Source organism: Centroberyx affinis, unplaced genomic scaffold, assembly GCF_046629955.1.
Source record: "Centroberyx affinis isolate AG114_WGS23_722 - 3 ecotype Tasmania unplaced genomic scaffold, CSIRO-AGI_Caff_v1 ptg001450l_1, whole genome shotgun sequence".
Classification (NCBI taxonomy): domain Eukaryota; kingdom Metazoa; phylum Chordata; class Actinopteri; order Beryciformes; family Berycidae; genus Centroberyx; species Centroberyx affinis.
Window position 1 is genome coordinate 84951 of NW_027279924.1, and position 14005 is coordinate 98955.

General features: G+C 40.4%; 1 protein-coding gene across 1 annotated transcript in view; it reads left to right on the top strand.

Annotated features, from left to right (window-relative positions):
- epha6 (eph receptor A6) overlaps window positions 1-14005 on the top strand; it is a 58763-nt gene that overhangs the window by 29180 nt on the left and 15578 nt on the right. The window contains exons 7-8 of the mRNA XM_071526743.1: window positions 5258-5413; window positions 6578-6925. Of these exons, the coding sequence (XP_071382844.1) occupies window positions 5258-5413; window positions 6578-6925 (504 nt within the window). The remainder of the gene's footprint in view (window positions 1-5257; window positions 5414-6577; window positions 6926-14005) is intronic.

Consider the following 14005-nt stretch of genomic DNA (forward strand, 5'->3'; position numbering starts at 1 on the left):
CTACATACTGTAGGTGCCCACCGTCATTTATTAGCACAAAGAAAGGGACTGAACTGTGATTTCATCCTCTGAGGAAAAAGTTGTATTTGTAATCTTCTTCTGGTGTGCAATAGAAATTAGATATTTTACTAATTTGCATATAGCCATTAACAATTTGCATATTGCAAAGTAGTATGTTTAAAAAAAAAAAAAAAAAGTTTGAGTTTGTGGGTTTTTAAGCTGATTAAGTTTCTCTCTGATAAAGGAAAGGATGTTTTGTATTCATTTGTGCAATTACATTTCTGGTCTTCCTCAAGTAGGTAAAGGGTTATTGCTGTCAAAATGGTAAATTGATGTGAAAATTGGGAAAAGTCTCGGATACCAGGAATGCCATTTTATCTGATTTACTCTATATTCCTCAATAAAAAGTTTAAACAAAACAAAAAAAAGTAGGTAAAGGGTTAACCTCTAGAGCACTTTTAAGTTGAAACTCAATGTACTTTAGCTGACAGTGTTGCCCAACTCGTTTTGAGGGAATCTGTTAGTGGTATCGATCCGCCTACAGTCACAGTCCTCAGAGGGCAAATTTCTCATTTTGTCTTGCTGGTCTTTTGTTAAGAAGCAATGGATAAAATGAAAGTGGATCATACAGTACACACAGTTTCAGAGAAGATGACTAGTTTCCCCCTTAATCCGCGCTCCAGGCCCCAATCCAAAAAAAATGAAATTGCTTACATTCAGCCACAACCCTCTGTGAAACCCAGAAGTGCAACGTAAAAGTAAACAGGACAGGCAATATGGTAAACTGTTCTCCGCATGGGATTGATTACCACACTGCAACTTTAACATAACAAGCACTGCTACACATTTAGATTAAATTAGAATTTCGACTATTCCAGACTGGTAAGGTTGAAGGATGCATTTTTTTTTTTTTTTGGTGACAGTAGTTGACTTTAGTTGGCTCTATATCATGTATTATGAGGCTTAGTAACTGGCACATTCCATATTAACAATATTAAGATATGAATTGGTGAAAAATCTCTACAACATTATTGTATGTCTTTGTGTGTGTATATAGCAGTATTGGTTGGAAATGGGGATACATATTGTGTGGCAATATTTTGCTTTTCATGAATAAGAATACCTTCCTGAAAAAGGTTTAGGAATTGATACTGAACAAATTGGATTCCAGTGTGTGTGTGTGTGTGTGTGTGTGTGTGTGTGTGTGTGTGTGTGTGTGTGTGTGTGTGTGTGTGTGTGTGTGTTTGTGTGTTTGGTGTGTGTGTGTGATGTTTACAAGCTTTTGATGGAAAATAGTGGTCTAAGTAGTCTAATTGCTTTCTGGTGGTGATCTTCCCGGCTTATACCAGAGTGCAGGGAGCAGCTGGAAATTCAAATGAATCTGTGTGTTTGTTGCCTTTGGCAGGAGCTCAACATAGGAGGAAAGTAATATCCAAGTGCATGAGATGCCTCAAAATTGGAAGCAGGGTGACAAATTACTTTTCTCATTAGGAGTTAACCAGCAACCTGATTTTGGGGGTGATGTCTGTCTGTGGGTCTCTCTTTCTTTGTCTCACTTTTTTTGTATGTGTATCTAATTCTCCATTATTACCTCCGCCAACAGAGTTGGACGGGGGGTAATCTTATCGCCCCATTCCGTCTGTCTGTTTGTCTGTTAGTCTGTTAGCAGGATAACTCCAAAAGTTACGCATGGATTTTCGCAAAACTTTGTGGATAGGTTGGTCATGGGGCAATGAAGAACTGATTAACTTTTCACACTGATTGGCCAAAGGGGTGTGTGGCAGCGGGCATGGCTCCCCACTTCTGACAGCAACAGTCTTCCACTGCACGGTGGCGCAGTGGTAGCACTGTCGCCTCACAGCAAGAAGGTCCTGGGTTCGATTCCCGCCTGGGTCGCTGTTGGCACTGGGGGTATGTTCTCCCCATGCCTTCGGTGCCTAGTGCCCAGGTGGGATATCTCGTGAAAAGGGGCCTTTCTGTGTGGAGTTTGCATGTTCTCCCTGTGCTCACATGGGGTTTCCTCCATATAACCATATAACATCGGTAAGGACCCCCACTAAAAACATGCAGAAGGTCATCGCCTGACCAGCGACGATGACTGAAGTTGGTCCCCAGGCGCTGTACTGTAAAGCTGCCCGCCGGAGGAAGGAGAGCCTTGGATGGGTTAAAAGCAGAGACTGAATTTCACTGACCACCGTTGTCAGCATGTGTGTGTGCGGTCGCTGCATGCAAGTGTTGTGGTGTGTTGTGTGATCACAATAAAGACAAGCTTGCTTGTCTGGTTTTGTTTCGTTCATTTAAAAAAACCATATAACATACAAACGGATTCACATAACATCAAACTAGCCTGTCAGCAGACATAAGAAGAGGCAAATCCTCCATTATTGCCCCAATCAAACAACATCGGGACACCGGAGATCTCATTTCTGATTTACCCATAACCGTCTTGCTCATTTTTCCAAAACATGGTCCAGTGGTAGAAGGGCAGCACTAATGGCCACTGAACAGATATAGAGTTGATTGGCCATGAGGTGTTGAGATAATCGGCTAAAATGCTGAAACGTGTCTAGAATTTGAACAGGCAGATCTCATGTCCCATTTCAGGTCCAGTCATGAAAATGTGTGCATGTCCTGATGTGAAACAAATTGGTAATGGGGCATGCAAGAAATTATTTACTTTTGGTGAAAATCCAGAATGTGGCACTGGGATTTTGACAGTTGTGTAGCACTGGTGGAGATAGGTTCTCTACTGAGTGCCATCTAGTTTAATTAGTCTGTAGACCCTCTATCTTTGCAAGTTTATAGAATAGGCTACATGGTTGCCTGGTACCAGCCCCCTGAATCGTTCATTATATTAACCACGCCCACCTTTTGTAACAATCAGATTGTCCCCGGAGCCAGTCCGGGTGTGTTGTTGTCCCTGCCCAATCAAAGCAGGGAAGGTGATGATGTTATCTGAAAGCGCAGCCTGACACAAGTGGTTAAAGTAAAGTGTGAACACAGGACTGAGTGTCCACTTGTCGTTTAACAGCCTACGCCTCAGGGCTCCCGAACAACAGTGATACTTGTCCAGTATCGAGCTCGGTCACCTCCTTCACTTGGTGCTCCATAAGGGGAGACACGACCATAACAATACCCATCTCTTCATGTAGGGCTAGCTGATACAGTATATTAAGCTTTTACCAAAACCTGTTGGCAAGACACCCAAAGCATCTTCATTTTTAAATCTTTTAAAAGCGTATACTGCTTGGCTTTTATAGTTGGCATATTCAGCTTTTTAATAGTGGCTTCTATAGATTGATGTTTACACTCACATCCGCCATTGTGTTTCTTCCTCTTCTGGTGTTTCTTCCTTCAAAAAAGCATGGTTAAAGAGTGAACACAAATGAGAGAATACAAGGAATGATGAATGTTAGTGTTCTGGAGGTTTGGGACCAAGCTAGCTATGTGGTACTTCCAGCTGTATAGTAGTCCTATCTTACAGGTCTCTAACCAATTATTAACAACGTTTTCCAACTCTCCCAGGTGAGATTCTAGAGACACTGCATCAGGACCACCTTACAATCAGCTAGATTAGGTCTATTCCCAATCTAATTTAAATCTATATATAAATAATATGATCTGTCACTGATGCAGGGTAAGGAAGAACAGAAACCAGGATGGCGGCACTTAACTATGTTTTTCTCTTTCTTACCTTCTTTCTAGCACAAGACCTGTGACATGGCAGAGGACGGCCAATTAACATTCAAAATCACTCTCACCAGAATTTGTGTGCTGAAAATGTGGGGAAAATAGTAAAGTGCAGAAATTATTGTAATCAGTAAAACCTTCCGGCTGTCTGCCATGAAGTCTTGATAGAATTCCCCACTGTGTCACCTTTTTTCTCTATCAACGCAATGTCTGTCTTAGAGCTTACATATTTATTTGCTCATTTTGAAATTATTACGCCACCCACCCACACATCCACCCACACACATACACACAAACACAAATCACTCTATAATAAAGCTATCTCCACCTTACCAGAGTATTAAATAAATAAAGCACTATTAGTGCTTTATTTTGCCCTGCTGAGATAGGCAGAGGCAGGAGGAGGCAATCTGCAATTGTTATTGCCATCTTCTGATAAGCCATACGGAAAGAGAGAAGGGGAGGAAAAGTAAGCGGGAGAAAAGACGGGGAGAGGAAGAAGATTGGAGGACAGATGAAGAAAATCAAGGAAAGTGATAGGTATAGTAGAAAGAGGGAAATGGTGAATAGTTGGAGAGAGAAATTGGGGGCGATAAGGATAGTTGGTGAAATTGATAGAGAAAAAGAAATGGTAGAGAAATGGAGAAAGTAATGAGGGAGGAAAAGTGAAGTATTAGAATGCTTAGGTCAGCAGACCCAAGTTGGACCAGTAAGTAAGTGGATGGAGGTTTTTAGACTGAATGCAGACTATAATTGTGTTTTCATAATGCATTATTTGTATGTTAATAGTGCAATTGTTTACCTGCATGGCAGAGAGCAGATTATCTGAGAACAAACTTTCCTCAGTCTAAATCCAAGAGAATCTAAAATTGGTGGCTCTCATAAACTCTGCTCTCTGAATTCAAATAGGGATATGCTCCACATTTTTTTCCATAGCCTGACCATATATAATTTCCGTTTTTTTGTGTTTTTTTGTTTTGACTGAATAGTTAATGTCACATCAGTTTTCAGTAATAGAGCAGAATTGCAGAGATATAATAGTGTGACATACTGTATGTCGTATTTTTATTATTAGGCCACCAGTTTCACCATTAAGTCTCCATAATGTTTCATAGGCTTAACTACTAAGACGATTCCACCACTGCTGACACAAGAAGCCCTGGACAGAATTGCAGCAACAGAATATCAACAAATGTCACAACATTATTTCTTCCTAGTTACGCTCTAATAACAGCACTGCCAACTAAAGTACCGTATAAAGCCATCAGCTGTTCATAATGTGTTTATAAAAATAAACAAGTTTGTAATTCTTGAACTAGAATAGGAGCATTACAGGTGTGCACCATTTGTTAGACTGGACAATGGGCAGAACCATAAGCATGTGGCTTAGTGAGCTAATGTGGAGGTGACAGTGATCCATAGTACCTCAGGAAATAAGGTCGGACCACAGGTGAGGAGAGAGAAGCACCTGGAGGTTTGAATTGAATCTACTGTATGCTGATGGAAATGCATGAAATCTCTCTAAAACACTAACTTTCTACCTCCCGCCACCTCTCTTTCTTTCCAGCCTGTAAGCCTGGCTTCTTCAAGGCATATGCTGGGAACATCAAATGCTCCAAGTGTCCTCTGCACAGCTCCAGCCATGACCAGGCCGCCACCATCTGTCACTGTGACAAAGGCTTCTACAGAGCTATCAAAGACCCCTCCACCATGGCCTGCACAAGTCAGTAGAATAGCTACAGGACGCCGTCTGTCTGTGCCAGCTGGGACATTTTTCATTTCTGTCTGCCCGTCTATAATTATATCAGTACACAGTGCTATCTTTTCTCACTCTATCTGCTCCTTTTGATAACTTTTCTGTTTTTCTCTGTCTACCTATTTTAAGTTTATGTTCAAATTGGTTTGCTGTAGTTCTCCGTATTCATGAGACGTCTATGCTAGCCTCCTTATCTCAACTGTAGGAAAAATCTGTTAAGATGACTTAAATATGTGGACATGAAAAAGCAAACACACACATAGCTTTTGTCTTTATCACTTTGCCAAAGCAGACACTGCTTGATAATTGTCTATTGAATTGAATAGTTAGAATTGATCAATTATTAACTGAAGTATTCAATAAAACGTGTGCTAACGCTTTATAGGTGCTCAGGTGGGGGGTGGGGTGGGGTGTATGCATGACTGGACTGAATGAAAGTGTTGACTTTAAAAACTCCACTTCTTAACACTAAAGTGCTATGGAAGCACAGTGTTGTTATAACTTAGAGAATTGTTGAACAAAATATTTAATTCATGTGTTGACTACCAACTTAGAGCCGTTCATGTTTGTGTGACTTTCTCCGTATTGCCTGGTGTACGAGCGCACACTGTATTCCCCTTATGCAGGGGTCTTGGGGCAAACCATAGCACATACAGTAATTCCCCTAAGCACTGCGCATTGTAAAAAGCATTACGCATGAATCAACAAACCAACAAACACACAGCCTGCCTCTTATCGAGGTGCTTCCCAGCACCTAAAAAATAGAAGAGCAAGTCACTACTCACTCGCTAAATCATGTCTTATGTGAGACATACACCCACTTTATTAGGTACATCTCACAAGTATCAGGTAGGACCCCCTTTTGTCTCCGGAGCAGCCTGAAAAAAGTCTGAAAATCTTCCACAGGGATATTGGGATATTATAGATCTCGTTTCTTGCCCAATCTTATATTTAGTTGAACGGTAATTGAACCTCTCAACCCTTTGTGCATGTGTTATGCTGGTGGAGTAAGGTGTTTGAATTAAGAGGTGCTTAAATTGAGAGGTACCTAATAAAGTGAGTCTATTATGAAATGAATGTCTTCCCCTCTCTCTCACTTTCTCTTTCTAAATAACTTTTCTGTCTCTGCAGGACCTCCGTCAGCTCCCAGGAACCTGGTCTCATTGGTCAATGACACAGCTCTCTTCTTGCAGTGGACCCCTCCTAGCGACACAGGAGGCAGGAGGGATCTCACTTACAACATCCTGTGCCAGCGTTGTGATAATGACGGTGACAGTGGCGTGGCACAGTGTGAGCCATGTGAGCCCGACCTGCGGTTCATTCCGAGGCCACTTGGTCTAACCGGTACCTCGGTGGCAGTGCTAGATTTTGCAATGCACACCAACTACACCTTCCTTGTGGAGGCAGTGAATGGTGTCTCTGGGCTGGGGGTGGCTGCACGCTCACTGGCGAATGTTACCATCACTACTCACCAAGCTGGTGAGTTACAGAGCTCTCTCTCGCTTTTTCAGTGTAACGTTTTGTTTCTATTCGTTCCTCTGTCTCTTTCTCATTCAGTCTCTGAAGAACGGAATGATAGAATGACCGCTACCTTAAAGTCTCAGTTAACAAATATAATTTCTTCCCTTGGATAAGATTCAGCATCAACTATTAGCTTTGTAATTCCACAAATATATTTCAGAAAAAATTCTTTTTTCGGGCCTAATATAGTAGATGGTACACTACAGAATAATGCAACGCATTTATCATTGTAATTTTGCTGGCATGGGCGGAATGGCCATCTGGAGTAGCGGGAGTTTTCCCGGTGGGCCGGTCAACCTGTGGGCCGGCGGTGAGCCAGGCAACACTGATAAAAAAAGATTTTAAAAAAGTCAGAGGATTTTTGTTAGTCCTGGTCAGGAAGGGGTGGATGGGTGGGTTGTGGGTGCATCACTGGTCCATCCTACTCCCCCCGCCAATTGTACTTTTGTATGTACAATTGTACATCCTATCTTTCATAAGCTGAGCAGACAATGACAGACTGTGTTGTGCATTAATCACAACTGAGTCTACCTTACAAATGAACATGGAAAAGGAGAACACAAAATAGTGGAGCTGAAACATTATGTGAAAAAGTAGTCCTATATCTCTAGTAATACTTAGTTCTTCATACGTCCATAATGTGAGGTCTAGGGCGGCAGGTCTGGGTCAAAAGTCCAGGGTCATGTGTAGGTCTAGTAGACCTACACATGACCAAACTAGCTTTAGGTTACACCCCACCAATTAGAATTATTGGCTATTGCCTATAAAGAATGATTTTTTTTTTTTTTTTTTTGCTGGACAGAATATCAAGATATATATTTATTATATAAATTATTATTATTATATATATATAATTTAAACATTTCTACTGGCCATATTTGGGTTTAAAATGTTGATAAGAATAACATATACATGGTCAGGCTGCACATGCGCGTGCTGTAGTTAGATAATAGTAAGCTATTTCACAGCTCATGAATATATGTGTGCAGCTGCAGCTTGCAGCAGATGAAGACATTTATGGTAGGGTAATAGGCAGGGATTTACCCTGCAGCTAGATTTGCCTGGTCTTCCTTCTAAACACCCTGGGCACTCTCTCTCTCTCTCTCTCTCTCTCTCTCTCTCTCCCTCTCTCCCTCTCTCCCTCTCTCTGTCTTGCTTAATGTGCTAATAGGTCATGCACATCACTGACCCTTAGATAGCTGACAGAGCCACTATGGCCTGAACTTAGTCCTAATTAGGGGAGCCTTGCTGACCTGAGGTCAACCTCAGGGTCCTCAAGGCTGCATTGTCATGGGCCTGCATTAGGAAAACTAAATTATCTTATGTTCGTTCAACCAGTGAAGCCTTAACCTTATATTCCAAGGACAAGAATATGGATTGAATAATTGATGGAGAGTGGAAAATAAGGATGGAATGAAGGAAGGAAGGGGAGTGGATAAATAAAAGGAGCTGGGTTGTATCTGCATTTTCTCCCCTTTTGGCTTGTACAGGAATTAGCCAATTCTGAGAATAAATTCTGATGAGGACAAGGCCAAGGCTTATACAAGGATATAAATAGGGAACTGTGGGTGTATGTGTGCTTGTCCAATAAGATAGGCCATCGCAACTGTATCAGCACTAGTCACCATTAGTCATCCAATTGACCAGACAAAAAACAATAGCTTGAAGCAGTAAATGTTTAGAATATGTGAACTAATGTTGCTTAAGCCTTTTATAGTTGTGCATATTCTAACCAATTGCAGGCATTTTGAGGTTAATCAGTCAACCTAAGGTGATAGGGAGGTGGGGATATTAACATATTTGAGAGATACATCCAGTATATAAACAAATTTGCCAAAACTGAGAGTAAATTCTGATGAGCACAAGGCGAAGGCAGTTTGTTCTACAGTTACAACCAATATGTAGGCTTACAGTTGGTCTATGTGACTATTTATTCACCTGGTTTACTGCATCAACCAATTGTTGGTCAGACAAGGTTTAGGATCTACTTGATTCAAATAAACACAGCAAAGAAAACAACTTTTTTCTCCCTTTTGAATCCAGGTAACTGGCCCAAATGAGTATATGGCTGACTCATAGTCTGGAGTTATGAGGGTGCAGTTCCCTTATTAGCCTTGAAGGTCAGTATCAGGGTTTTGATTCAGATATGAACAGTCACAAGGAGCCAGTGGAGGACGTGCAGTAGGGGAGTGATGTGGGAGAAGTTTGGGAGATTGAAGACAAGACGTGTTGCAACAGTCTGGATGAGTTGAATGGGCTGAAGTGAACACTCACGATGCAGTTTTGACAGAAAATGACTGAATTGGCAGATGTTGTGGAGAACAAATCTACAGGGGAAAGGATTGTGGCTGTGATGTGGGCTTTTCTTGACAGTTGGTTGTCACACAGAGATTCTTGTCTTCTTTGGCCAGGAGTCACTTGTAGTGTTGTGGTGTCCTAGAGATATCAGCTTGGCAAGGGAAGACGCACACCTCAACCTGTGTGTCAGAGAAAGGAAAATAACATTTAAGTTGTGTGTCATCAGCATAGCAATCTTAAAAAAATAAGTGGGATACAATAACAGAACCGTAGCATAGTGTAGAGAGAAAAGAGGATGTATTTAGGGGGTGCATGGTGAAGACAGGGCCCTTCTCCATACTACCTGATAGGATGGGCCTGCCAGCTAGGAGGTGAACCCTGAGAAAGTAGAGCCGTGGATCCCAAGGACCCAGTTTTCCAAAACTTTTCTGATAGGATTCCAATAATAGGATTGGATTAAATCTGGAAATTGGGTTAATCAAAGATGATAACTTAAATTCTGATTATTCAGATTGGGATTTGGATTTGGTAATCCAGTCCTATCTTTAATCGAACGTAAATGTGGTTTCTGTGTTTTTCAAAACTCTAAATAGAGATTAGGGTCACTTTGATACCAAAATCAGTGGATTCAGGGTAGAGTTAGACATGAAGGGCATTAGATATATATAACCAAGAAATTGTGGTGAGGAAGTAGGTCAAAATACAGCCCATACATCTTGAATATAGATTAACAATAGTATTAGTGTTTACATTTTAATAAATAAACAAACCTACAATCAAAGTCTCATGCCAGCTGCCACCATTTCAGCAGTATGAACCAAATGGGTGGTTGATGAGAGATGATCTTGTGAACCTTTATTTTTTAATGAATGAAAGCAGCTTGCAGAGCAATTGTTTTTAATTATTTTTGTTATCCTTTGAAGAGACTTTGAATTTTGTCTTTAAGTTCTTATGCATTGTATACCTGTGTAGATAAATGAATAAAATATGAATAAGTGACTACAAGATGCCTTGCACTTTTTCACCTAGTTCACTCATGTATTTTTTGGCCTAACAACATTATTTGCCCAACAGATAGTGAGATAAAGGTCTATGATAGACTGCAAATCTGGATTCTGTAATCTTGATCTTGTGGTATCTCGATTAGAATGATCCTATCTGATTTTTTTTTTTAACTAACTCAAAATCAGCAAGATCAGTCTGAACCTGGATTGCTAAAAAAGGAGATCAGAAAATCTATATAATTCATAGGAGAAAAGTAGCATCCAGCAGTAGGCTGGTCTGCAATGCCAGAGGAGAGTGAATCAGCAATAGTGATGAAGTGGAGTGTTTAAGTGACAGCAACGAGCCAAGTCTGAGTGGAGGGTGCCAAAGTATTTGGACAGATACTGATTATATAAAGTAGTCCTTTCTCATTTGTTGTCAAATGTTCTTTATGACTTTTGAAGTCTGCAATCCATAATTATCACCATACTCTTGACATCTTATCTACGTTTTCCCAGCCTTTTTTGCATTTCATTGTATCTCCATGAGGATTTAGCTGTGTCTGTGCTTGACTCAGTTTCTCAGGCAGTATGAAGACCATGGCTGGCAAAATGGGCATAAGTAAACAATAGGCAGAGTTATCAAATGAGCCTTGAATCATCACATTCTTGCATAAAGCTGCTGCTCATGGCCCTGCATAAGCTTAAAAAAAGATGTGAATATCTGTTGTTTCTCCTTATTAATTCCCCCCTAGAATTCAACAGGAAATTATTATTTAAAAATATTATTTTAGAAATTACATGTTGTGCTGATAGGTTGTCATGAAGCTGTGGAAACCAGATGTCAGGTGTATGTATGTGGCTTAGAATACCCATCTTGCTGGCAAAGGCAGCTCGGATGACGGGAGAAAGTTGGAATGCAAATGTTCTCTCCAGAGGGGAAGAAGCAGCCTGTGGGGATGTTCCCATTAGGGTTTTTTGATTGGATTGACTTGTCAAACTGTCAGCTTTGCCTCAATAGTATAACATATACACACAGCCTGGCTTGCATGCAAACAGGCAGACAAACAAATCCATACACATATGGCACTTGCACACACCTTCGCTTCACCCATATACACTTACAGGCTTGCACGTATCTCTCTCTCTCTCTCTCTCTCTCTCTCTCTCTCTCTCTCTCTCTCGCTCTCTCTCTCTCTCTCTCTCTCTCTCTCTCTCTCTCTCTCCCTCACACACACACACACACACACACACAATCTTTGCTTCTCATTGAACGCCTTTTTTTAAACTGGAGATACTGAGGGCAAATATAACCGTCAGTTAGAGTGCAATAACTATTTTGCAATAACTTATAAGGAGTGCAACGACTTTTATTTTGTGCTTTGATACAAGATGGAATTACAGTACTACAGAACTAGATTGTATATTTTATGTGGGAAAAGACAAAACAAAAGGAAAGAAACAGTTTGCACACTGTTGGTCCGATTTCACCCTGCACACTGTATATTTGCACTTTAGAATTTTGTTTTCAGTCTGAAATGTTTACATTTGTTCACAGTTGATTCACAATGTGGAAAGGCCTTCAAAAACTAGCTTGTCCAAATGTGAGTGACCAAGTAACCTGCTAATAAGCACATAGTGGAATTAAATAATTGTTGTAGCAGGACAGTCAGGAACATATTCAGGGAAGCCTCTTGATGATGTTGCCGGAACAGCAGGTTTGAAATGTTAGAAAGTCTTTGATCTATTTAAACTGTTCATAGCACCATAGATCTGTTGTTAAATGCAAAACAATATGTAATCACCAGTTTTCCACGGGGAGTCCACATGTCCAAACCAAACAAAGGTAGAAGGCTTTTCATGAAGATGAGAGAAAAGATTGGAAGGTTGGAAATCAGAAAGTTCCTTGCTTGTCCAAACTGTTTATAAGGATAGACTGAATATGGACAGGCTCATTGCCACTTAATGCTGACGGTGAGAGGTAATTCATGTAATTGATTGTGGTATTATGGCAATGATGGAATAATAGCCAATCAGAAACAGAATTAGAATTTAACTGGATTTTGTACTGATAATGAGAAGGAAGATTTATTTTCCGTTGCCATACTATCTGTTTGCAAATTGCATATTAATGCCTCATTATAGTTTTAATTATGCTAAACTTATTCATCAGAATTACTAATTAATTTATTTTCCCTGTTGCCTGCGTGCTTGTCTAACCTTGATAAGTTGTATTTATCATGCTCAGTTAAGCAAGATGCAGGATCATGGTGTCTCTGAACAGAATAGAGAGTTCATTGCCTTTAATGACGATATAAAGATATATTGGAATTATAGTACATTCAGTTTTGTAGCTATAAGAGCCCTGCAATATCTGCTTAGTCATGGAATTCTCAGTGGAGAAGACAGATCTGATAAACTTGATTGCTTATTTGTAGGTCTAAGTACATTCCTCACTTCATTTTTCCTTGTTTTAGCAGTGGAAGCAGGCTCTTCCTCCTGAGGAAGTTGCGCTCCAGTGTATACAGCAGGACGCTGGCCATGTTCTGCCTGATGAAGCTGATGGAGGTCAGCTGTTGTCTCCTCCTGGAGCCCCCTTGAGGCAGTAATGCAGAGCGGGGCGAGCAGGAGGATATCTGCCGTTATGAACAGTGAACTGCACTCCTGTCACTATATAGTTATAGCTCAACAGAGCATTTCCCACAAGAGATTCATTTCACAGTGTTCAATGCAGTGTTCAATGGGAAGGCTCAGAAAATCATTGCAAACGTCGGTAAGGAGTTTGCTACACAGCAGACGTCTAGAAGTATAAAATAGATGGGTGTCACACTCCTTCCATTAAAAGTAATGTTTAATAGTTGATTACTTTTAATGGAAAGAGTGTGGCGCCCATCCATTTTGTGATGAAAGAAATCCTGAAATATTCCATGGCCGCAAGAAAACAGACCAAAAGAAACTAAATAACCATTTGCAAGTCAAAAATTAGTATAACATATGCTAAACATGCCATTTTTTTCAGCATTTTGTATGACAGAGGACAGACCAATTTATCACCAACACAAGAAGTACAAAGGCGAGAGTCAGAACTGCGCATTGAAAAAGGACAAGGCATTTAAATGAGGGAAGCATTCTGGTGCCTAATAGTGGTTCCAATTTGCCACTGTATTTTTATTTTGTCAGGACTTTTCTGTACAATTTTGCAGGTTAGTCATTTTTCCACGGAGGAAGGTAAATTCTGCCATAGTGGTTATGTAATCCCGCGGTGACTGTTTGAGGTTGTACAATGGCACCCAGACAAGAATCTTATTTGTCTCAAAACCTGCATTACAGACAGTAACCCAACTCCACAGCGCCTCTCCAAGGGGCCCACAGCTCAGCGTTGTTTCTCACCTCATCTTTCGGGTATTTAAAATGTTCTTGCTTCGAACATCAGTATCTCTGCGTACTTGCAATTTTTGTTTCTGTCATTTCATTTCATTTTGGTTAGTTGACATATGGTTACATAACATGCATGACGTAGTGGGAATTGTGCAACATGTTGTTCAAGTCCTTCAGGCTTTTGACACCTTTACTGCCTTTTCCTGACATTACAGCATTAATGCAATGAAAGTAGTAGCTACACCTTTTTTTGTTTGTTTTATTCTCCAAATAGAAAATAGCAAATCAATTCCATTATTTGTATTTAGGATCAATAGAGCCCTCATGTTATGAAGGAAAATAAATAATGATTTGCACATATAAACTTGCAGATATGGAG